Source organism: Mchenga conophoros, linkage group LG11, assembly GCF_057382185.1.
Source record: "Mchenga conophoros isolate Kocher_MC1m ecotype Shallow Benthic linkage group LG11, M_conophoros_male_GT1.1, whole genome shotgun sequence".
Lineage (NCBI taxonomy): Eukaryota > Metazoa > Chordata > Actinopteri > Cichliformes > Cichlidae > Mchenga > Mchenga conophoros.
The window spans coordinates 13,980,476-14,006,828 of record NC_140536.1 but is presented as its reverse complement, the minus strand read 5'-3'; the positions used below and the strand labels follow the sequence as shown (position 1 = coordinate 14,006,828).

The window sequence follows — 26,353 nt, the reverse complement described above, 5'->3', positions numbered from 1 at the left end:
AAAGTCCTCTCTCGTAACTTTTGCCAGCACAACATAAAACCCCATTATTTCCAAAAGGCTATTATGGGTGGAAAGGGACACAGTTGTTTATGCTATTAAGGCTCCAGTGTAGTTTGTCTTCCAGCTTACAACTCCAATTTCAAAAAAAAGTTGTGAAATGTAAATAAAACACAAATGCAATGTTTAAACTGAGAAAATATACTATTTTCAGATAAATAAATAAACAAATAAATAAATAAATAAGGCCATTTTGGATTTAACAGCAGCAACACATCCCAAAAAAGCTGGGACAGGGCCATGTTTACCAGTGTGTAACACCCACTTTTCTTTCAACAACAGTCTGGGAACTGAGGAGACCAGCTGCTGGACTTTTAGCAGAGGAATATTGTCCCATTCTTGTCCGTCTGATTATTCTTGCTCTAGCAGCTCAACAGTCCTTGGCCTTATTTGCCATGTTGCTCATTTCATAATGTGCCAAATGTTTTCAGATGGTGAAAGGTCTGGATCGCAGCCAGGCCACATTAGCATCTGGACTCTTCTACTATGAAGCCATGCTGTTATCATAGCTTCAGTGTGCAGTCAAGCATGTTCTGGGTGAAATATGCAGGACCTTCCCTACAAACTTGATATGAGCATATGTTGCTCTAAAACCTGTATACACCTTTAAGCACGGATGGTGCCAAGCTGCCAATTCCACAGGCACGATAAAAGTGCTGATAAAAAGCTGGACGGTCCCTCTGCTCTTCAGTGCAGAGGGCGAAGCATGTTTACAAAATAAATTTGAAATTTGGATTTGTCCAGGTCCATTTTAACCCTGGAGAACCCATGGGTTCAGATCCGACCCCATTGGTTCTCCAGGGTTAAATAGGTTTGGGTCAGAGAAGAAGGCAGTGTTTCTAGACCATGTTCATATATAGCGTCATCTTTGGATCACTGAGACTGAACTTGATTGATTTCTGGAAGTGCTTCTAAGCCCATGTGATGATTTCCATGACAAAGCCCCACCTGTTTTTAAATTTCAGTGTTGCCCAAAGACCTGAAGCTCACGAGCATCCAACATTTCCATCCCTGTCCCTTACACACAGACTTGTCCAGATTCTTTGAATCATTTGGTGAGATTATATACTGAAGAGGATGAGCTATTCAAAGTTTTCAAACTTTTACATTGAGGGACATTATTGTGAAATTGTTCCACGTGTTTATAGATGCAGTTTTTTGGAGTCTGCTATACATCTTTACTTCTGTGAAACTCTAACAAGCTCTTTTGTTTATGTCCAGTCGTGTTACCTGAAATCGTGTTACTACCCAAAATTTGCAGTTCATTCCTTTATGCTTTTATTTACATTTTTCCCAACTTCCCAACATTTGGAATAGGAACTGTTGTCATGATCCTGGGTCTGCTGACCCAGCGTTTTGTGTTTAGTTTATGTAGCCTTCAGGTTTCCTAAGTTTATCATTATCATGCCTAGGTGTTACTAGTTATTTTCCCCTCGTGTTTCCACTATGTTAAGTCTCCCCTGCTTTCATGTATTTTATGTCTGTGGCGTATGTTGTCAGTCCAGGTTGTCATGTTTATATCTCACTGTTTCCTGTCTTATTGTGAAGAGGTCTGGTGTGTCTGTGTTCATCGTGTTCAGTTTTACTCTCCCATTGTCACGTCGTTATGTTCATGTGTGTCAGCTGGTTCCCCATGTGTTGCCACTTCCCTCATTATCCTCCTGTGTCCATTTAGTCTGTGTGCTCTCAGCCATTCTTTGTCAGGTCGTCTGCTCATCCATGTCTCATCCCCAGGTACCCATGTCAGTTCACTATGGTTAAGCTTTTTCATGTTTTGTTATTAGTTCACCCAGTTTAGGTTATTGTTTAGTTTTCACCGATGCCAGATTATTTTTACCCTCATTGCTAGCCTCAATAAACGGCTTGTTTTGTTTATCCACACTACGTTTTGGTCTGCGTTTGAGTCCTCCTCTGCAACACATACGGTCTGCCCCAGCCAGACCGTGACAACTGTAGACACTGTGCATCCACCTCAATGTATCTGACCCTTTCCTCATGAATGAATCATCTGCATGTTCAACCATGTCAGAGCCATCTGACCTAAACACTGCAATGCAATAATAAAAATGTAATAATATTGATATGTATAATATCAATAACACATAAATCTATATTATCATACCAAGTAAAGTTTCTCAACTAGTACTAAACCCAAGTATAGGAGATGGAAGTGGATGTAAGATCCGGTGTTGTTGCCCTGGGGAGGGTACGCAAAAGGCAGAATGCATCAATAAACTGCTTATTCTTTCATTCAATCTAGCAGCTTTTGGAACAGTTGAGAAGACACAGATTAATGCCCAAGAGTTCGCTAATGTCAAATCAATTTTAATTTAGAAGTAGCCTTAAGTCATGTCTGTTGAAGCAGCCTGCAAGCTTAAAGAGATACCCTCAATATGGCTTCAAAGCTTGTAAGATGATTTTAAGAACTGCCTGCATTCTTTAGTAGATAAGTACTCAGTGTACTATGGTGACTATGTACAAAGAAATCAAACTAAGGTGACACTTTGCTCAGAGCTGGATTGTGTGGGCTGAAAGAATTTCCATCAATAACCACTTTTCCTCTGTTTGACTGTAGATTTTACACAAAGCCTGAAAAGAGATGGTACGAATTTCAGATGACCTTATTGAGCCATTAAGGTGAAATATTGAAAAACGTCCTGCAGTTACGATGTCCCACAGATCTTTTCATTTGCATTGTAAGATTAACTATTTGTCGGCTTTGCAAACAGGAGTCTTGAAACTTGAAAAGAAACCATAACACAGGGTTTTAAATCTGGGAATTAAAAAAAAAATGTATATACAACATCAGGAAGAAAACCAAAGCACTCACACTGCAATGCGGGCATGAGAATAGATAATAAAAGTAAAGCCGTACTAAAGGTTAGGAAACATATGTTGATAACCCTTCAAAAAAAAAACCATCCAGATAAGCTTCCCCTCTTGAGAAAAACGTGTAGTCCACCAATATCTTATTTGCCTTTTTACAACCGAGGTGTCTGGCCTTGGGCCCTTGTGGTAAATGGCTGCATGAGCTCATGTCTGACCTGCTTGAGAGGTTTAGCAGTTCGTGCTTGTCGGCGACCGTGGACTTGTCCTCCAGCTCCCACATTAGTACATTGATAAGATGGGAGTTTTTGATGACGATGGGCACCTCCTCAAACATTTGTTCAAAGCCAATGTTGGCCTTCTTCAAGCTAAAGGGAGACAGAGAAAGAAGAAAAGAGGGGAGGGGAGACAGGAGGTAAAGGTGAAATCACATTTCTTCACATTTCTCACATGGATTTCGACCATCTTTCTACTTTAAACTCACTCGAAGTGTGATGGACCCAATGATGTGGCTGAAAATTAATGATACCAAAAAAAGTGGTGGGTGTTTAAACATCTCATATGATTTCTAAGGGAACCCTGATGGACTTCAGTGCCTGGCCCCGTGTGATAACCACTGTTCTTTTTGTTGTGCTGAATCACAGTCACAGGTTTATACTAACTACAGGAATTTTTTTTCTATTAGAAACATTAAGTTGTTTTAAAGGGACAGCTACCTTGACACAAAAGAGAGTGAATCAGAGTGGAAAATAAACAACTGTTAAACAAACCTGGTCTTAGCTGATCTATAGCAATTGCGAATACATTTTTAAGTGAACAGACGGTGGTTTGGGGTTAATAGTTGCTCTGCTGGGACTCATTTGCATTCAAGTGTTGAAATCAGTTTTTCTAGTCTGTTCCTCTGCTACTCCAAATTTTCGTGTTCGTTAGCATGCGTTTCTCCATATTAAAACAAAAGCTGCATTTCAGTATTGTGCAATATTGAAAAATATTATAATGCATGTTACACGCTGACATGTAAAAAATGCTGTCATTGATTCAGCAGTTCATATTGCCTCCCAATAGCAATGTTAGCCACAGTAACCAGTATGAACTTTGCGGGAGGGCTATTATGCCAAGAACACAAGGCACTGACTAATTCCTGATCAACTCCTCGGGAGCTGAAAGCCGCACCTCTCTCTCCCTTTTTCTAACAGGGGTCTGTTAACACAAAATGGAACTTCAATCTTTGCTTAATGTCTCACATAAATCTAATAACCCTGACTGACTGCCTCGGCTCAGCCTGTCACTCGCGCACAGTGGACGGGCTACAAACTAATGTCTGTATGTGTCTAATGTTGCCTTGTTAGATGCATTGTGCTTGTTATGAGATCAATACACTCACTGCATTAATCTGCCGTGTGCAATGTACCAGAAACAGAGATGTTTGGGCTGTATAATTCGTGTCTGTGTGATAAATAGGGATGTGGAGCGTCACTGATTTTAAGTTATTCTGAAAGATATTGTTTTATATTCTAAGTAGAGCAGCACCTCAAGCAAACTTTAAGAGGAGACTCGGAGGCAAAAGCAAGACGACAATGGTGCCCCGGGCTCCGAGTCAGTATGGGTAACAGCAGTCTATAAGGAAATCCATAATGATATAAACACTGTTTGCTAAAGATTTGGCACAATTATCAATCTAGAGGGCTTTAAAACATTTCCTGCATTCGATGACCTTTTCAAATGCCGCCAGATTGATATAAAAAGGTGGCTATGAGGAAACGCTGGACAGAGCCAAAAGGTTGACTCCACAGGCAGACTAATTTGAAGCTTCAGATTTTGCGTTGAAGTGGACGCTATTGACCACTGCCTTCATAGCCCGACAGACTTGGAGGGCAGTTCAAAGGGATGAGCCTATTCAAAAGTCATCTATCCTTGCCTTTCATTTCAAAAAAAGGTGCACAATATATGCAAGCTTATGCAACATCAAATACAGCAACATGAAAGAGGCTGATTTTTTACTGCACATTGTAGCAGAGGGGAAAAATGAAACACTTTTGAAGTTTTGCATCTTTGGAGGAGGGAAAATGTTATTGATATTCAGATTTCTAGTCTATTTTGGAAATAATAGGATAGAGACGAGATTGTTGTAATGGGGCGATATTGTCCTTTCCTGCCCTGAGCTGCCCTCTTTCAATCACGGACTTATTGGGAACACTGATAGCTACAGATTGGGGCTATAATAAATCATAGGAACTAATGAAAAGCTGCAGAAATGAGAAGGATCCTGACTCTGGGCCAAACACAGTGGGTCAATAACAGAGTGGCTGGCAGACGCACACAGGTGGCGAAATACAGAGGAAATTGGGAGAGAGGGAAATGAAATGATGCAGTTAAATTGCCGTACTGCCTGCAAATACGCTTGCTTTTAGTGGATTTCAAAGTGTATATCTAAAGATTTTTAATGGACAGCCTGCGGTGTTTCTCCACTGGGCCGTTACGCTCGCATTTGTCCGAGCGTTTGCGCCCTCGTGCGTTTCTGCATGTGGGAGCTGGTGCACCGGCACCACCCTGAACTGCCAGGAAAATAGTCCCCCTCATTACAGACGTTTTTAGCAGCAATTTAAAAGCAATTACGATAAGCCTTGGGGTCAGAAAAAGTGTAAATATGGTACATTTGTTTGACGGGCAAGGGCGAGATGATAAATCATCATCATCAGCATCCATCTTCAACTGCTACTAAATACCTCCCCTGAGGATGCAAAGGCCATATTTGCATCCATTGAATAAACAGAATTGGAACTGTGAAAAAAAACCCCACTAATAATGATAATAATAATAATAATAATAATAATAATAATAATAATTCTCAATTCCTATAAGCAATAGCAGCTCATGTGTATACATATAGTTATCTGTGAATATCTGCATTTCTGTGTGGGCATGGTCAACAAAGTAAAAGTAGTAGCATGAGTAGTATCCCGCTGTGTGTTCTGGTCCTGAATTACTCACCCCTCAGGTGTGAAATCTTTCTCTTTGCAGATCTCCATGAGTTTTGGGGTAAGCCTGTAGGCTTTGAGAGACAGGGAGCCTTGAGCCGTCTTTATAGGATCTAGAATGAGACAGAGGTGAGAGCTTGATTTTAAAAAAAGAAGAAAAAAACCTGCAATAACCATCTTAAATCATATGGGTTGCAGAAAACAAACTCATGGTTTTCATTTTGCCCATTTCAAATAAATAAATAAATACAACAATGCAATTTTGGACTCATTTTGGAAGTTTCACGACAGCTCTATTTATTGAACACAGTTTTGACATAGATTGCTTTCACGACTCATATTGTTATATGTGAAATCCTGAGTGAGAGAGGGATTGTTTTTTCTTTTTGATTTTCTTTCCCCCTTAAAGACGTGAAAAGTATTCACCCTGAATACAGTGATAAAACAGGGATGTTTCAAAATGTACAACACGGACTAGGATGATATCCAATTTTTCAGCACTGAGAATCATAAAACCCTTAAATTTTACAATTTTCATAAATGAAAAAGCCTAATGATTAATTTTCAGAGAACTGACAGGCTTGCCTTGCTATTAAGCCAAAGCCAAAGTTAAGCACTATATTTGCAAAAGCAACTTAGCATGACATGTCAACAATAATAATTAGCTTCCTTTCCATGCACGGAAAAGAGTGGTGTGTCTCTGCACTGTGACCGCCATCATCATAGGCCACAGTAGCTTAATCATAATGCACAGTTTCCAGCAGACTCCTTTTTACACCTCTCTAAAGAAAAGCCACAGTTTACAGATTAATACAGTCAAACTGAGCCAAAAACGTGCATGTCCCCAAAGTGAAAATATGAGGAACAAAAAGATCCTGTTAAAAGGGTCTCATCTGCAGATAAGCCATTATAACAATGACTCAGGGAATTTTCAGATTCCGTCAGTATGTCCTCTCCCCAATTTTCGGGATGGAAAACTCTATTCTTGTACTGGCATACAAAGTAGGAAAAAGAAGAGCACTTACAAAATTGCTTCTGTTATAAAAATCAATTCAACACACTAAAATAAAGTAAAAGCAGCAAATAAGAAAAAACAAAGTTCACTTCCTGTTCAGATTACCTGCAGAAAATGGGTCTTAACTACATCCACCTTTTTACCTACAACTTAGCTAGTTCAGTTCATGTGGTCATCTCCACTGAGAGTGGTTGCTAATAGCAACAGTTCACCAAAGATAACCATCCTATACTTGGAGGAAGCCTGATGGCTTAATTAACATTTTGCATGATCAAGCCTGAAGCCCCAGGAGCCTCGTGAATTTGGACACGGAACCTTTATCTTTTCCTTCCCACAGACACTAATCTGTGCCAAGTGGTACACACATGATTTTATACATCAGTTCTGTTGGTCAATATGCAGTAAACTGTTAGACTTTTGTCTTTATTTTTGCAAATACACAGAAGGAAACTGCACAGAGCTGCTGCTGCTTAGCTCTGCGTTGGTCCATCTTAACCTCTTCAATTTTTCACCTCAAATAAGACAGTCACTGCACTGAACACATTCAAACAACTGGTTTAACAACCAGCTTTAACTCTGTGCTGTCACTGGACAGAAGCCATTAACGCCGCCAGTTGGCCACGGGATTGATTCCTTAATCGACGTAAAATGAACGGTGAGCTAATGAAAAACAGAACAAAAAAAAAAAAAGGAAATCAATTTTCTTTCCTTTTGACTTTAAACGGAGATATAATGTCAATTCCTTTGAGGCACTGTGATCTGTTAAGCGCTACATTATTGACTGACATAACAGCGCACTCCTTTGGAATGAGAGGACGCTCACTGCTTGGCTAAATGGCTTTCTGGGATGACTGGATCAGAGGGTTGCATGTTTAAAATGGTCAAATTTAATCTTTGTCAATACTGAGTGTCTACAATCTAAAAACAATACAACCCAGGAGTAATGCTAAAGAGACAGAACAGGGCAGGGAGAGCTCCTCGGCAGTCAGCATTACTTAAACCTTGAAATTCAAAGTTGTTTTCATTAGCAATTTCCCTGCACAGAATACATTTATTTTCCTAAATCTGAGATTTTTTTTAAACTACAGTCCTCTTTATTGTCTGACTCTAGACTTGAAGTAACTGGATAAACTGTGAACGGTTTTAATGAAAGACTGCTTTAAATTCAGTGAGCTTGTGAGTCTTTTTGTGTCACCCTGGCTTTACTTTTATTTTTCGGTTCATAAACCTGAGGGAGAAAAACAAAATGAGCAATACAGAGAGGAAATACTTTCTTGACACAGTGTGGCATACTGACAGTGTCTATATTTGATTCCTCAGCTTAGAAAAGTTTAATGTGTTGGTCCATGTCCTCTGTAATGTCTAGGGTCCACACACCAACACCCCTGCCTTTGCCTACTGCCCAGCTCAATCTGCAGCTCACACCAACGCCTGCCTCTGCAGAAGGTGGGCCCACAGGGTAGCAGATCCATGCTAGTTTTCAGGCCTCATGGAGGCAGGCCTGGCCATCAGATGCTCGCTGGTGAGGTTAATCACCTCTAAACAATCGGTTTCTTTAGAATTTTCCAAATTGCTCGCTGTCCGGTCCCACCTCTGTGACAAAGGCCTTGGACAACACACTTCCCAGGATCACACGGACGCACAAATGACACGCCCTGGCAATTTGTCAAGGGCATGTCAAAAGGAGTCCGTTGAGGTGGTTCGGACATCTGGTTTGGATGACGACTGGGCACGCCTGACTGGGCGTACAACCCAGTGTAAACCCAGAACCTGCTCAAGTGACTGGATTTCTTATCAAGCCTGGGAATGCCTTGGGATCCCCCAGGAGAAACTGGGGAACATGGCTGGGGAGAAAGATTTCTTGAATACGCTGCTTAACCTGCTGCATCCACAGCCTGACTTCAGATAAGTGGAAAATAATGGATGGATGGATAAAAGAAAACAGCAGCACTCTGACAGGAACGACAAAACGATCGCAATTATCATCCATTTCATTGTCCACTTATCCATGTAATGTATTAATATGCTCCCTCTGAACTTGGTGTGGCAATAAAATTCCATTTATTTAGACACTAAGAAGTTAACACTTCACTAAGTAGTGACAGGTTTTCATTTTCTGTCATGTTTTGCTGTCATTTAAATCCTTACACCATCTGGGGTGGTTCAGCATTTCCGGGGAGCTTTTAAAGGCTTTTAGTGTGAAGCAGGTGAACCCACATAATGCCTGTTGGTCTCATGTTAGCAGCTACAGGCTACATAGTTAATCCAGTCTTCTGCGAGCCCGCCTTTCCCTCACAAGAGTTCCAGACCACGGCATCAACAGAATTTATTGTAAGGTCAAAAGCCAAAAGTCATCTCCATCTAAATCTGTACTATTGCAGATGTGCACAAAAATAAAAACTCTCTATAAATAATCGTCAGTCTCCTTGATGATATAGACTTGATGACAATGCAGAACTTGCAGAAATCCATCTTGAAACAAAAATCTAATTCCAGGCACATGACGCTTAGAATTAGATTGTTTTTTAAACATCTGTGCTTACCTCCACTAATCTGTTCCTACATCTGTCAGACTGATTTATTGCTGAGTTTCTAAAAGTGCACCGCAGCAAAATATCTTAAGACTTCTCAGTGGCAGTCCTATTCTTGGATACCTATTGATTAAAGAGACTAAATTTGACATGTGGTTGTTTAATCATGGCAGAAACCTGAGTGACAATGAAGCATAAATGACTGTAATCAACTCTCTTGTAGAGGCACCATTTTGGTGCAAGAGAAAAAAAACAGATAACGACCATGTTTACTGAAACTAAGCAAGCTTTTCTGCTTTCAGGCCTAGGGTGAGTGTTTTGATGTTGCTGTGTTTACTTTATTTCATGAGGACTCAGCAGTACTTTGTGGGGCCAACTTTACTAGAATGACTTTCCACCAGCATGAGTCTCTTTCAGTACTGGTGCCCTGTGAAAGGTTTGAATGGCTTTAGGACATGTGACAAATACAGCAGTGGATCCCTTCTCTCCTTTTGGCTTGATATCACATTATCAATACAACTTTTTTTTTTAATGTAACAGCAACAGACAGTCCAAGATTTACACCTTTATTGTGGCTCTTAAAAACACACACAACATAAACTTGAAGGGGACCTATTATGCAAATTTCCAATTATTTTAATTCTTGAACCCCACTAGGGCAGCTTTACATTATTAAAGGTTCAAAATAATTTGGCTTATCCACTGTGCGAAATAAGCCATTTCAGCTTCCATTCCCCTACTTTAAGGCAGATTTCTTCTCGTGGGGGCTTTTATACTCAGTCACAGCTGTGGACCTGACACATTAGAGATACCCACTCTCACTGACATCATACGGAGCAAAAGGAAACAAAATATCAGAGATCAAGTGCTTTGAACAGTCTGAACTTTAGGCTCAGCTGCTCTTATTCTTTAAATGTTTATGCAAATTTAATATGAGCATCCACCGCCAGTGCAAGTATGAAAGAATATAAGAAAAAGTATAATAAGTAAATTATACTTAAATTGATGAATTCTTAATTTAACATCTATACCATGAATCTTTTTTATTTATATTCAAATTCTTTGTAATGTTCTGTCTGTTCATCTATAGTAAAATATATTTGATGTTTTGCCAATTTCTGGTCTTAACTTGCAAACAAAAGTAAACAAAATGATTTAAAAAAAAAAAAAAAAAACTGTCTTTACGCCGTGTTCTGTACAGGACTACTCACCATATATGAGTACTACTGACTCCTCAATGGCGTGCTGGTAGCTGAACTGAGAGTCGAGCAGCGCTCGGCTGACAAAGGAGCCATAGTAGGTGGACTGGTACCAGCCCACATGCAGATGGTCAATGTTGACGTGACGCAGAGAACGCATCATCTCCATCTGGTACTGGACTAGAGGCAGAGGAAGAGGAAGAAATAGAGAGGAAGGGAGGGGAAAGTCAGGGAAATGGGACAAAGAAGAAGGGGAAAAAAAATCAGTTCACTGAAATCAGCTTCTTTTTTTTGAAACTGTGAATATCTGTTCTCCATCTGGAACTCTACATGGTGTATGAACAAGGGGAGGGAGTAATGGGAGAGAGGAGATGTGAGAAAAATGATAAATATGGTGAAGAAAAAGAGCAACCAGGATGTGAAGGACGAATGCAATGAAACTGAGGAAAAACAAAAGCTTCATCTTCTGTTATCAAGTGGCTGTGGTGGAGATTTCTAAAACAAACATCAGCTGGGTTCACCAGTCAGCCTTTCATTACTTATGTCAGTTAATACATCGTACTGGGGAGAGAACGGCAGGACAGAGACACAGACAGGCTTAAGCTAACAGAGAGAAGGCAAGATGCATTTTGGGGAGAGCCATTTCATTATGGCAGACACATCCTAAGGATGCACAGCCACAAATACAAACAACCTGCCTCGCTGGCTGTAAGTAACAACCAAAGCAAGCAAGCAAAACAGTATCTCTATGCAGGCTGGCTGGAGGAGGTTGATAAATCAGTTTGTGATTGGGCAGCTGTGGCCCCCTAGACCCCAGTCTGTAGAGCACATCCTTCTCCTACTGGGGCTGTTAGCAAGAACAAACTGGAGCGGTTTGAAAAGAGGCATGGGTGAAAAGCAGAAAGGGAAAGAAAAAAAGAGCAAAGCTGGGAAAAATGAAGGACACTTGAAATGGAGGGAACGTGTTAAAGAGGGGAAGTGGGATGAGAGGGAACACACAAAGAAAAATAAGGCAGGGAAGAAAACAATTTTTTTTTTTTTTTTTTAAATGGGTGAACTTCTTTTTTTATCTTCTGCCTTATGGTCAAAATTTGACCCCTGGCAGTTGAGGTTATGTAAAGCAGAGATCAGCCAAAGTCAAAATATATTAACATTTCATTTGGTTGTAATTAGCTGACCTCCAAGAGTTCATGGAGTGTTAAAAACACTGAGGTTTCTGAATCACTAAAATCCAAAGCGATGCAAGGGACCCCATCTGATTTGCATTAATCTCAAGTTTTCTTGAAGCAAACCTCCCACAAACCTGTTTCTTGCAACAAAACAAAGAAAATAATCAATCAAATGTTCTCCTTGAACTGAATTTTAACATTTGGCTTGGAGCAGTGGATGGGAACAGTCCCTTTTTGTGGCCCCATACATGAATTGATGAACTGGACGTAACAGTCTATCCTTTAAATCTTCCCCTTTATTTAGTGTTTGACATGGTCAGTGAGACAAAAGGAAGCAGAGTCAAACAGAGGGAGGAGGATGAGAAAGTAGGAGAGAAATAGAGGAAAGGAGGGAGTGATGGTGATGGAAGGATAATAAGTCTGTTGGAGAGTGGCTCTGCTCGGGGGCTGGCTAGTAGCAGACTCCAAGACACACAGAGCTCAAGGCAGCCTGCCACCTAAATACAGCATCTGTCTGTGCACTTCTATGCCCATCAGTATGGGTACTTACCTTTTAGGCTCCACTGAGGCATGCACCAGCCCAGCACCCTATCATTAGCAGGGAAATTGTGTACAAAGTGATCTGTCTCTGATACAAAAGCTAAAGGCTGGGCGATTGACAACAGAGGTAGGAAAACCAATTGGCCATCTCTCCTCCCTAACTCAACACCCCCTTCAATTCCTAGTTCGCAACTCTAATCTTTGTTGTGTCCAATATGCAGCTCAATCGGGACTTTGCTTTCAGCACATATTTCCTATTCCTTATGACTGTATTGCAGATTTAAACAACTGGTGATGATCTTCTTAAGTGATGGTTTAAGAAGGTCGTCATCAAAATAAATAAATAAATAAAAAAAATATGATGATCTATGATAACAGGGTTCTTGCTGATCGGAGCTGGCTCGGCCCTGGCTTATTGGAGAATTAAGAAAGCGGAACCGGCTGTTCAAACCCCCCCAAGGCTGCCCGCTGGGATTGAAACGATGGGACGAGGCGCGACTTCTCAGAACGGGCTCATTGAGAGCAGCATGGTTAAGACCTTGGAGACGCTTACAGCTGCCGTGAATACTCAGAATAACACCCCTGAGCGTATATTGGGTTACATCAAGGAGAGGCCTGCTCAGAATAACACCTTTGAGTGAAAGTTGGATTACATCGTGGAACAGCTGACTGCAGTCGTGAGTTCTCAGAATCGGCTCTCTGAGCAAAAGAATGTCAACACCACGGAACGCAAGTTTGATACCATCATGGGGAAGCTCGCAGTTCTCCAACGGGAGATTGAGAGACTAGTGTCGGAGTGTTAAAGAACAGCTTTGAAATTCTCATGAGGTGTTGCAAAAGAAAAATCACCATCATAATGCGGCTACCCGGTGCCAGCTGTGGGCTCAAGGCTGGAGCCGAACAAAAACTCCCTGATAACGACTGTGTTGAGTCTGTTCCTTCCCATTCCCTACAAGGCCACCTGGGTTGGCTGGAAGACTGTTTACTTAGCCTGGCAGGGCGAAGGACACTGTCTCAGCTGAACTATGGACACGCAAACACATACATATACTGATACTGATAAGCAATCACTGACGCATCACCCTCCCTACCCCGGATCCAACGCCACCTCCAACGCTTACCTCCCCTCTGATGTGGACATCGGGTCAGCTGGAGGCGCAGTCGAAGATTGCAGCGGTCCCAGATCAGATGTACACACTGGAACACTTTCCCATGTTGCTTGTCTGTGTTTATTGTGCTATGGTGTGTTGATATCTATGATTTCCTGTATTATCCTTTTGTGTTACACATTTCGATGTTTTTTTCCTTGCTACCTAGCCTGACCTGTCTCCCCAATGTGATGTTTGTGTATTGTATGTACGGTCGGCAAGGTCTGTCATCTCGGTTGTGGGCAAAAGACCAGCAACTGACAAATAAAGGCTATCTCATCTCATCTCTCATCTCAAAAGCTGCAAGAGCTGAACATGTGTTGGCGCGACACCACTTAAAACGGCCTGTTGTTTAAAGCGTGACTTTACACCATCGAGCCTTGCTGAATGTTAAAACGTGTCACTCTCAATCACTCGTCTTGGATCTCTGTCAAACGAGTTGATCTATAAGGCATTCAAGACAACTTCAAAGTCCGTGGGTCTTTCTGCAGTCGATATTACAGTTTAGATTCAAGGGTGGATTTCAGCGTTTTCTTTAAAATGAAAAGGTTGGTCAAAAGTCTAAGTATCCTTGAGAAGCATTTACAGGGAGGTTCTTTTTAACAGAGGAGCAGAAATCTAAGACTCAAGTGAAAAGTCACTGATCTTTAGAAGGTTAAGAAATCATATCTGAAGTACTCGGAATTTCAAAAGAGTGGAGCAGCCTCCATAACGAAAGAAACGCCGTCTCAATAGTGTCTTTCCCCTGTAGCTTGTAGGACAAACTGAGCAGCAAAGAGGCAATGGGGCACAGAGAAACAAAGGGACAGCCATATATGAGCCTCAGTAAAAATGCTTTAACCCACTGGGTTTGTGGTTCTGATTCCTCAGAATTATTATTCATATTTGGATTGATATACAGATTTCCTTCAAGAATATTGTCATTTTTAAAAGTTCTGGAATAATATGAATTCTTCCCACTAAAACTTCAACAATGTGAGGCATGGGCAAAAAAAACAACCCAGAAAACAAACAAAAAGACCCCCAATTCACAAAAGGTGAAAGTCAAATAATAAAAATGCTGCAGAAATAGTAGAATTAGTATTCAGCGGATACTTTTGTATTGGCCTTCTTTAATTTTAATTTGAACTTTTTGGGGATGTTTTTTTCTTCTATTTTGCACAATTTGAATGTGTTTCCTTTGTGTTTGTTACATTTCCATAATTTGAAAATACATGCATGCATGCACCACTGCAAGTGATGGTGAGAAAAAATGAAAATATATTTATTCCAGCAGATTATCCCAGCATGTCATTAAGTCTGTGTATCTGAATACTCTTAACATTAAAATGACACCATGTGAATGGGAAAAAACTACCGCGTGTTCAAACTAATCAAAGTTTACACCAACTTCACACTGACTGACGTGTACTCTACTCGACTGGATGACACTCGGCTTCCAGACGAAACTCAAGCAGACAGGCCGCCTTGCAAACAAACTCCTACCGGCTGTACTCAGGTCAGAAAGGAAAAGACGAAGAAACAAAGACAGAAGACACATGAAGAAAATCAACTGTCTCTTAGCCTGAGAGCTAAAGTGAGATTCGGGGGAGAGTGAGACAACCAGCCAGTGGCAGGCCTGCAGAGGCATCCACTACAAAAATCTAATAGAAGATACAAGAGTCTTGTAAATGGCACAGGACCACTACCTTCTTTGTTCATAAACCATAAATTACAGCTGTGGAGGAAAAAAAAAAAAGAACAACAAACAGCAAAACAAACTGCGTGGCATCTTAGCTGTGTCGACTCAACACTGATTGGAAGTCATAAACCTCTGGAGATCTTTCAATCTGCCTGATAACATAGGTGCTAAAAACAATTATTTTTATAGTTATATAATCACCAGTAACAAACTGACACTTATTGATGAGATAAAAAACTGTATGCACTTAAAGTGAAATTCTGTGTTCTTTTGTATCAACTGACACCGATAAACAAATCTCTCTCTACATCTATATATATTTATTTAGCTTACTTATCTATATCAGCTGATACCTGTTTATCTTCCCTATTTTTGTATTGTTCTCTATTATGACACAAGTATTCTTCATCACACTTTCTCTGAACCTTTACCAAGGGCAAAACTGACGTGACAGCACAGATAAATATCCTTCGCTGACACCTGTAAATGCCATCTTATTTGCCAATAGTCAATATCAGTCAACAAGCAAGACAGATTGGTACATGCTTGGAAAACACTGACACGCCCCCCCCAAAAAAATAAATAAATAATGAAAGAACATTTTTACTCTGAGTGGCCAATTGATTATCCGGTGCCTATTTTTGATCTACGCACTGACTGACATATTGTTTTATACCTAAAAATGAGTCATAAAGAGATAAGAAGTAAAAGCTACAAACACATCATGGGACTCGAGGTTCATACACGACAAAGAGAAGCTTTTGTACTTCCTGAATGTCAAAACAGGGAGGAAAAAAAGGCTAGAGTAATCTGACGTGAATAATGTTCTGTTCTTTCAACTATGACTGTGCCTACTTTACTTTTACCTTCAATATAGTACTTACAGCACAACAGTTCATAGACAAAATGAAAGAGGCAGCGTGCATCATCTACAGGCTCACAAGTATCATGTGGATTAATTATCTTGAGGGTGCACACACATAATAGATGATCGTGCTCTTTCTTTTCCCTCCTTTCCCTTTCTTCATCCACCAAGGGTGAGACTACATTTAGTCGTGCTAAGGAACAACACAAATTCTACTTCACCAGAATAGCTGGAGAGCTACTCCAGTTAATATGGACTTTTTGAAAGAGAGACAGAAAGAGGACTTCTTTCTCCCCCCCTGTTGCTTTACTAGGGAAGCCAGTAATATTCTGTGGACATAACAGCAGCATTAGCCCAAGAACAGCCAATTTAACAATATCATCAAGGCGTGGAGGTGGGAGCGTGCCCCACCATTTGCTATTCCTCACTCATTTCTGCTGCCCTGCCGCCTCTCCTATCAATCAATCTGGTTCTGAGGCCAGACGGGGAATGAGTCTGTCCATTCCCTTAGTGCTGCTTGATTGTGTGTGTGTGTATTTAGACAAGAGACAAAGTGAAAGTGTGTTTAAAGGAGTATGTGAGGAACTGTGAGTTCAACAGAAAATTGAGAAGGAAATAGGATGTGATGCAGAGAGTAAAAGTGTGACATCTGGAAAGGAGAGTGTGTGTGTGTGTGTGTGTGTGTGTGTGTGTGTGTGTGTGTGTGTGTGTGTGTGTGTGTGGGGAAAAGGAAGGTGAGAGACGTGAAGCTTGAGGATGGACAAGCCGTATGTATGTATGATAGACTGGAGGTGTTTATCAGTAGGGAGCAAAACTCCTTACCTTGGGGAGGAACATTCAGAGTCATAACCAACAACGCACTACCGTGTGTGTGTGTGTGTGTGTGTCTCTCCGCCATGAACCAGACAGACAGTCCATACTCTAATACTCAATGACACAAGAGGTGAACTGCGTTGGACTTTGCATGCTGCTGCAGGCCACAACATCTCTGTGCGGGCAGCAAGGTGTGTGTGAGCGTGTGTGGGTCTCTGAATGTGAGGCTGCACGTATCTGTGTGTCACAACACATTCTAATCACCACCTTGACAGGCTGACGGGGCCTTGCCTGGAAAGTCTGTTGCGGTTTAACACACACACACACACACACACGCCAAAGTTTACATCCACCAGCGTCAAGTTAAGCAGGTGAGTAGCAGACAATGGTGCCAAGTGTTTGAAGCTTGGGAGAGCGACATTTCTTTACCCTCAGTTTCCTCCCACTACTTACCGAATTTGGCGAATAGAACATTTTAATAGTTTAAAATAAGGATAAATGGGCCAATCAGACCTCCATCAAAAATACATTTTCGTTATAGGGGGAAAAATCCATTTGGAAGCCGCAATGAAATTAAAATTATGACTTTCAGATGGTGCATTTATCAAGGAAAGTTAAAGAGAAAGAAAGAATATGTTAAGAAATATCTTCAATATTAAGAAATATCAAGCTATGCGTATATAATGCATTTCTAATTTGTATTAACACCTCAAGCTGAAACTTGAAAAACACACACATACAAAAAAAGATTCAGTTCGTGCATGAAGTGTAACACTTTTGATTGTACTGAACAGACTGAAAACCCCTATTTCCACATATGTTCTCCACAGTGACAGCAAACCACACTCATTTTGGCATTTCATAAATACTTTAGAGCCACGAGGAAAACAAAACAAATGTTTAGCTTACAATTTAAAGACATCGTATTCTACCAGCGTACTGCTGAGTGAAGAAGGCTGTTGTTCTTCTCCCCCCCACCTCACCCTCAGGGCCCCGGAGCACAAACCCTAATTGAACAAGTCCACACTCTTGACCCATTCATTCAACACAGCTGACAACCCACTTTTACTCTGCACTCCATTCTGACAGTCATTTACTTTGCGACAAGGATGCCAAGCTGTTTTGGAAGGTAAAAACAGAGTGGTTCTTACCATCTCTGTGTTTACACATTTATTTTGCAGTTCTCTTTAAAAGCCTCTCTGACAAGCACTAAGCATTCTATAAATACTCCAGGCTTGACTTAACCCCATATGCAACTAAACAACGCTGCATCCACTACTACGTCTACTTCAGAGGACAAAGATAATCTGAATGTTTTTAGGCTTTGAGGCCGACTTCCTTCTCTTCTTTGTTGTTGCAATGCTGCTGCCCCGTTTGCCAAACCCTTCATCTAACCTTGCTACTCCCTCAGATTCCCTAAATAGACTCAGTAATGTTTGTACTTCTCTCCTTCTCCAAATCTGTTAAAAATTCCAGGTTATCTGCAGAGTCCAAAAACTCTTCACTCATACCCTGTCCAGATTTGGGAAAACAATGAAAAATGACCAGCGCAGAAAGTGAAAATAATGTCTCCACAATAAAACAAGGAAATGATGGACATGCTGTTACTCTCAAGGACAAATAAGATTAGCCATCATCAAATGCAGTGCATGTCTATATGCTGTACCCATGAGATGCAACTGAGACAAAATCCATAATGCTATCCATTCATTCCCAGCCCACAAAGCCCATGTGGAACTCAAATTTAATGGCTGTAGCCCTTTTTTATGAGTTATTCATGATCTCCCAGGTTCGCAGGGTTTCTTTAGCACTTTAAGCTCACAATACCAACCTTCATCACGCTTGTTCCTTCATCACTGATTCTACCCACCTGTGCTTATAGCTTTACAGCTGACCCTTTACTACCAGATTAACCAAACAACAACAGTCACTAGGGTTGCCACAAACGATTATTTTGATAGTCGACTAGTCACCGATTATTTTTGCGATTAGTCGACTAATCAGAGCATGCATCCATTGGACGTAAAACCTACAGCTTACTGCACAAGCATGCATCTGCTCTTATGTAACTATCATTAGCTTACAGCTTTAAGTGTTTAAAGTATGTGCTAACTAAAAATAAAGACAAGATAGTTTATTAAATTTAAATGAAATTTGCAGATTGTTTCGGTGAAGTTTAATAAACTCCTTGCTATCTAAAATATAACAGGACACCGGAGTATATTCTCGAGCATCTTACACTTCTGATAATCAGTTGTCTGCTTGACGTTTATACAGCGGTGTAAAAACTATAACTTTAATTTCAGCCAAACCGATTTACTCAGGAACAAATAAAATACTAAAAAAAGCCAAACAATAACATTTTTAAGTTATCTAAGTGACTCATATATATTTAACCTGAGTAGCGAAAGATGGCGGTGGGTTTGAAAACGATTTGCCGGGAGTCCGGTGTTCTCACAGGCTCTAGTGAGCCTTGCCCCCGGCTAGCTATCGAGCTAGTGGGTAACAGACGTCTCCGAAAACGTCGGAGCGCTTTTGAAAATATGTGGTGTCTTGATAAACTGAGCAGATATTTGAGGTTTACACAGCTACATTCTCGCCTGAAAATATGTTAAACGTTTAATTTTGTGACCCAGAAAGAATAATAAGAGTAATATTAAAACAAACTAGCTGCCACCATTGTTGGAAACTGAGCTGGGCTGCGCTATGAATTCTGGGACGCATCTTCTTCTTCTTCGGGGTTTAACGGCAGCTGGCATCTTCTGTTTCAGTCCGTTATTACACTCTTAAATCCTACTACTTATTCCTGCGTCTTTTGTGATCTTACAAAGCTTCAAACGATGCGTCGACTATTAAATCAGTCGTCGACGATTTTGATAGTCGACGTAATCGTGACTAGTCGAGTAATCGTGGCGGCCCTAACAGTCACACAGTAATACGTATAGTTTAACAGTGGGGTCATGTGCTAAAAGGCAGATTTAGTGAGAACTCTGAGTGGAAAGTTTGAGTTTTCTTCTTCCAGAAGACCCCCAACTTAGACAACCTTTCTTCAACCAACTCAGGGTTTCTCTACAAAACTGTCAATTCTTCCTTCATAGGCCACATAACATTAATTTGCCCCAGTTCACATCTCTACAATGACAGAAACCCCATTTAGTTGTCAGTTCGTGATTTGTTATAGTTCAACAACTATTGGCTGATTTCAATTCTGCTGGAGTACTGGCTAAAAAATTATTCCTGGCATGCAAAAATGGAAGCAATATAAGGATGGAGGAATGTAATCAGTTAATACTTTTCACACCTCTGATTCTGTAAAGCCCAGTCAAATTTAACAGCATGGGACCTTTAACATGACAAATGCAAATGCACAAGTTCCTGCAAATATAGTTTGCTTAATTAACAGCCACTAAAGACAATAGCTAGGTTTTGTCTAAAGTCTAATTCATTAGGGCCACACTCCTTTTCTCCCCACTGGCACAACACAATATGCCAATTAGGCTTCGAGCTAACAAGCGCTGCCCTAAGCAAACACATGTGCTACCTACATCAGCCTTAGATTGAAAACAAATGGAATAAATCAATCTCCACTTCTGTCTGTCTCAGGCAAACAATCTACACTTCCAGGCAGCGATATCCAAACACAAGTACACCCAGATGTGTGCACGCACATGCACACTACACAGACACACGCAGGTACAGGAGATGCCTTTAGCCAGGGTTGATATAGCAGATGTCCTTAAGCAGGTATGATGGTCCTTCACAACCACTGCCAATCAGTGTGGTCAGTGTGTAACCTAACCAAGTATACTAAACTTTCCTTTTCTCTTTCCTTTCTGTGAGTGAGTTCCCCAACCTACATATGTTGTCACATCTAAATAATGCATATTTAGCAAAAAGAACATGAAATCTAAAAATGACAAGATTAGCAAATAATTATTTTAAAAAAACAACAACAAAAACCCCATTTTGGATAAATGGTGAGAAAACAAGTGTGAAGAGATAAATAATGGGTTGAAAAATCAGGGGTGGTGTGGATGAAAGAGTAGTCTACTTCATCTGACAGGCCTGAGAGGGTGTGGAAAAAAGGCCAGGAAACAGAGGCGTAGATACATTATCTGCAGCACAACACAGGCACAAGATAAATGAAGGCCACTGCTCCCCATCATTATGACATACATGATGACAGTAACCGAGAGGTGCAGAGGGGAAAAGTGAAGGGAGGAGACCAAGGGTAGGAAAGGAGAAAGTGTGATAGGCAGAGGGAAGAGAAAGAAGGTGACTGCCCGTCTTTCATCAAAAAAAAAAAAAAAAAAGTCAATCTGCGCGTGTCTGTTAGGGATGCACCAGTTTAATATTTTACCTGGATATTGGTCCAATCTGGACTCAGAAAGCTTGGTCGGTGATTGATAACAACAAGCAGAGCTATGTGGCAATCCACTGAATTCAGTTCTATGTTAGTGACCTGGTTGCTGGTGGAAAAGCAACTAGCTAAAACTTAATTATATAACACACTTCAAGACAAGAAACCAGTCACAAAGTGTTACAGGGGTATTTAATTTAAATTAATTTTTTTAAGAGCAAATACAAGGTAAAAGTAAACCAGGTAAAACAACACAGACCATACAAACGTTCTGAATACATGAGTTTTAGTGCATTACAAAAGATCAAGTCGGAGGAGACGAAGGGATGAGCAAGTGTCTCCAGTTCACTTTTTGAGACAGAAAGGATGGGAAAGACCTTAGATGTTTGGAGAATGATAAAGTTATTTGCCATCCAGCCACCAGTTGCAGTGAGACAAAATAAAATGGTTAATTTATATGTGCTGAGATATAAAGGAGAGGTACAGTTCAATGTTGTCAGCATACAGATGATTAAAAAAAGGTTTTCAAACTACTACTAATAATATGACATAATGAGATAATAATATACCACAAAAATAACATGAGACTGAACCCAGATCCTTGTGGAATGCCACATGATTTTGGGGTGATAAGAGCTAACATAGCCAAGGAGGAAGCTAAAAGCAAAGTCCATGTAGTTTGGAGTCATTTCACACCTGCTTCGTAAACAGCTTTATTTTGTAAGGGAATAGAGGAAACTAGTGTGACTGTAAATTACAAGAGTACAAAGTAACCTGTTGCCATGTATTATTTTACTAATGAATACCAATTCCCTAACGGTGTTCCTTCCTCTAAAAAAGAAACCAGGAATTAACCTATTAATTTAAGTCTGGTGTCAAAAAATCCTCTGTAGTGGTATTCAATCACAACTGGAAAAAGACAGTTTGATGCATCTCCTGGGTGTGTGTGCGCGCACCTGAGAAATTAAATCATGAATGAACCTAAAGTAATAAATGAAGTAATAACCTAATTTTACTCAAAGTTCACCTGAAAAAAGCAAAAATTTAAAATCAACTTTACTGTTGAAGTATGACGCCCGAGTTCTCTCTAGACTGGATTTCATTTTCAAACCACCATTTCCAGCACACTGACCGTGAACACATTTTAATGACACTGCCAACCAGGACAGGTGTAACCTGACAGGCCAATCAGCATTTCCCAACAGCATGGTAATGTGCAGGCTTTCATTTACAAGCAATTCACTCTACAGATGACTTTATTAACAATAAATTAATCATTGTCACCATTAATTTCTGTAGCCAATCATCAACTTCGCCCTGCTATACAGTACAGTAAATATATCGCTGACCTTGGAACACTCTCTTTCCCATTATTTCAGTAAAACTCCACAGTGCACTTGTTCCTACAGCTATACATTAACAACGACTTTCGAAGACATTAAGTCCTCGTCCTCTTCTCTACAGAGGAAAGATGACAAACGCATTCTTTCTATGCATTGTCAAGGTCAGCTGGTGCGGATGTGAGAGAGCAGATAGCTCCGTCGTGGCATTCTGTCCGTCCGTGCATTCATCTGTCGGGAGACGGGAGCAGTGATAAATGTGCAACTTGTCGGGAAGTAAATGGTGGTATCGAGTTGTGGTCTGGTCCGGAGTGTCAGGAGAGGTGCGGGGCTAATTTTCAGCAGTAAGGCTATAATGGGATGTGTGTGCCTATTTGTGAGTGTCTCTGCGTGTTTGTGTGAGTGCACCCACCACGGTCTATGTTCCACCTGGCACAGTGGATTAGGTGCAATTAATCTTAGTTAAGCAAGCCCTGCGGAGAGCTGCCTCCGTTACACGCGCATGTACATACAAACACGCACACTGTGCCACAATCAGGCACACAAACCACCCTCAGTGATGCAGTGATGCACAAAAGGGAGTGCGAGCATACTGAAGCAGCTGCTTTGTGTGCATAACACACTGACGAGCTCACCGTATGCACATTTGACAACGCTGCTTGTCAGGCCTTTGTTTTTACAGTGGGAATGGGGAAGGGGAAATCATGTGTATTCGCATACTTGTTTATCTTCTCAAATGTGACAAAAAGGAAGGAAATTGGGTGCTCACAGTCATACAGGTGTTAGCATCAACAAAGGTAAATGTCATAGCTAGTGGAGGTTTATTTATTAACTGTGGTGGCCGATTTGGTGACATTATGAAGGCAAAGGGGAGTAAGATATCATCTGTGAGGTCACAAAAGCCCACGAGAGTATTAGAATGGGTAATGTTACATGTTGTTTCCTTTGAATGATGAAGCCTAGCAATAGAGCTGATGGGTGCTTCCCATAGAATGCTGAGCAACTACCTTAACAAGCTACAATACTTGCTAACAGCTGACCAAACATAACATACCAACATAAACATTCAGTTTGCAGAAAACCACATTCAACTTGTACACATTTCACATTTGAGTGTTTGTGAGGTCCAAGCAATGAAGGGGACACACAATTCAACACAGGCTTCCACATACCCATTTTTCAGTCATGCACATGCTTCTTCCTTTAAATGAATAATTCTCATGACAAATAAGAAATGCCTTAAATGCAATCAAGATTCATCAAATCATTAATACATATATTTGCACTCGAGCGAACACATTAAATGTAAAAATATTTTAAATACCTATTTTTTGATATTATACTTTAAGCTTCACATAAACAATACGAGGTACCCCTCGCGTTGCTAATGGCTGCAAACAGGTTTTGAAAGTGCACTCAGTCCTGTGTAAGAGAAGCTGGAGTAGCTACACCTGTGACTACATGAACTAAGTATCTGTGCAGAGAGAATTAATTTCTGCACCACCCACATCATTTGTTTCAAACTAAATCCCAAGTGGCTTCACCTGTGTTTTTTTTTTTTTAAACAACTAATAATAAAAAATTCACAACTATCAGACTCGCATGAGTAAACGCTTGCCCATCTGTGACTAAAACAGCCCAGCAGAGCTGCAAAGGAAGATGAGAAATTTTGGATATTCAGGTTTCTGGAAGTAAGAGTCTTCATTGGCTTCTGCTTATAAAACGAACGGTGACTCTGGGGGAAAAATGCTGTCTCAATGTGGAAATGTCAACTACGTCTTTGTGTTGTCAGTCACTGCAGATAGTTTACCTCAACTTTTAAACTTAGATTGAGTGACTTTTTAATATTCCTCTACGTTTCTTTTTTGTTGTTGTTGTTTTGTCTGTTTGTTTGTTTGTTTGTTTGTTGTAAATCCTGTGGTCAGAGAAGCCGAGCGGAGCGGAATGAATCGTTAGCACATGCACCGTGTTTTACTTGTGATTTGTCACCCTCACAGCGGCTGTGCACTGTGTGACAGGGAAAAAATAAGAGAGACCTTCTGTTGCTTCTAACATTCTTGTCAAATGATAATTTTACACACAAATATAGCCGAAATGCCAGCGCAGCTGTTGTCTTTATCTTGTGTGCGTGGTGATTTTGCCGCTACGATGCTGCGCTTACAAAATCAGTATCTTTAAAAATTACTGCCTTTAATGCTTTAAACCAAAAAGCAAATGTCCTTCCCGTGTCATGTTCAGCATCCCCACCTCATTTCTCAAATCCTTGTCACATCCCTCTCTCCTGCTTACCTTTCACCCTCCCACTAGTCCCTACAGCACACCTGGATTATCCTGCAGTCTGCAGTAATGCATTCTGACCCCCCTCCACACACACAGATGCACAAAATTTAATGCGGGGCAGAATCGTGAAGAGACAAAGGAGCAGATGAATAAAACAGTGGAACTGATGGCAATGGTGACGGCACCCGGGGGACTCACATTCTTGATTTATAACGCCAGGTGAGCATTCAAACACAGATACAGACCAGGCTCGCTGCTAACAGCCAGTCTTAGATCTACACTACAGTGAGAGAGACACAAAACTCAGGTAGAGGGGATGAAGATGAGGAAAGAGGAAATATTAGTATGGAGACAATGGGAAAGGGAATGAGTGATTTCTTTTTCTTTTTTATTAGAGAAAAGGCCAATGTGCCCTTGAAAACTCCTAATACATAACAGTCCACATATTAGCTTTTATGTTTATGTATTTCCTTTAAAGGTGGGCTGCCAAGTGATTTCTAATTAGCCTCACTGAGGGAGAGTAAGGAAAAATGGAGGAAATCAATTTCCCATTTGGGGCAGGTAGACTGATCTATTGAAGGGCTAACTCCAAGGTAGACCTTATCAGAATAGGTGTGGACCATTTTTTACCCAATACACACAGGCTGAATATTATATATATGTAGATACACAAGCAAAGAGCAGAAATCACGACAAAGGCATTTTTAATCCTTGTGACTTCAATTAACCCACATCATCGTGTCTGCCACGAATGACAACGTTTAGAAAACTTACAAACCCTGCAGGAGGAGAAAGCTGATCTAACATGTCCCAATTAGGTGTTTTCTTTTTTTGCATTTTGCTAGATTTTGAGTTCCCATAAAATTGCTAGCATAGTGGTATGTGCTTCAGCACTTACTCATCACTGTGTTTCCTATAAATGTGAGGAGCCAGAGAGGATGCTCTCCTTCTAAAAAGCCCCGTCCGCTCTTACTGGTCTGCTCCCAAGGGCTGAGCAGGCACCACCTACCACATCATCAGTATACGCCTCCAGGGGAAGATGATTCATTAACATTTCCTTGGCATTTTATACGCAAACAGCAAACTATTATAAATAAATAAATGAATAAATAAATAAAAGTACCCACAAAATGATTTCCCCCATCATTGGTGTATAAACAGCACACAGTATTCACTTTAATTTGATTTCATGGTGTCTTTACAATTCCCCTTAAGACAAAATTTCAATCAGAGAAGCTTCCCTCCAAGGTGTTTATTAAATCAACCCTCATGATGAAGATGAACCATTGCTTAAAAGAAAATTTGCCTATGAAAAACCAGCGAGCAGCTGTGAACTATCCATGCAGCTGATACCGAATGTTTCGGCAGGAGTCAGCAGAGAACAGTTCAGTCTGGCTTTGGGTCCATTTCAAATCTGGTTTCTTTAATATTACAAAGAGCAAGGTATAAATAATAGACACATCTGTGGCAGACCAAAGGGGGTTATAAGAAAATGAAGGGAATGGAGGGTAGAGAAAAGGCAAGGAGAGTCTAATTATCTAACATTTCAAG

General features: G+C 40.6%; 1 protein-coding gene across 1 annotated transcript in view; it reads right to left on the bottom strand.

Moving 5' to 3' along the window:
• The window catches only part of LOC146563762 (eukaryotic translation initiation factor 3 subunit H), a 60,341-nt gene that overhangs the window by 12,552 nt on the left and 21,436 nt on the right, over nucleotides 1–26,353 (bottom strand). Inside the window, exons 3-5 of the mRNA XM_085291044.1 lie at nucleotides 10,619–10,786; nucleotides 5,875–5,974; nucleotides 3,102–3,251 (exon numbers count right to left, since the gene is read on the bottom strand). Coding sequence (XP_085147170.1) covers nucleotides 3,102–3,251; nucleotides 5,875–5,974; nucleotides 10,619–10,786 — 418 coding nt within the window. The remainder of the gene's footprint in view (nucleotides 1–3,101; nucleotides 3,252–5,874; nucleotides 5,975–10,618; nucleotides 10,787–26,353) is intronic.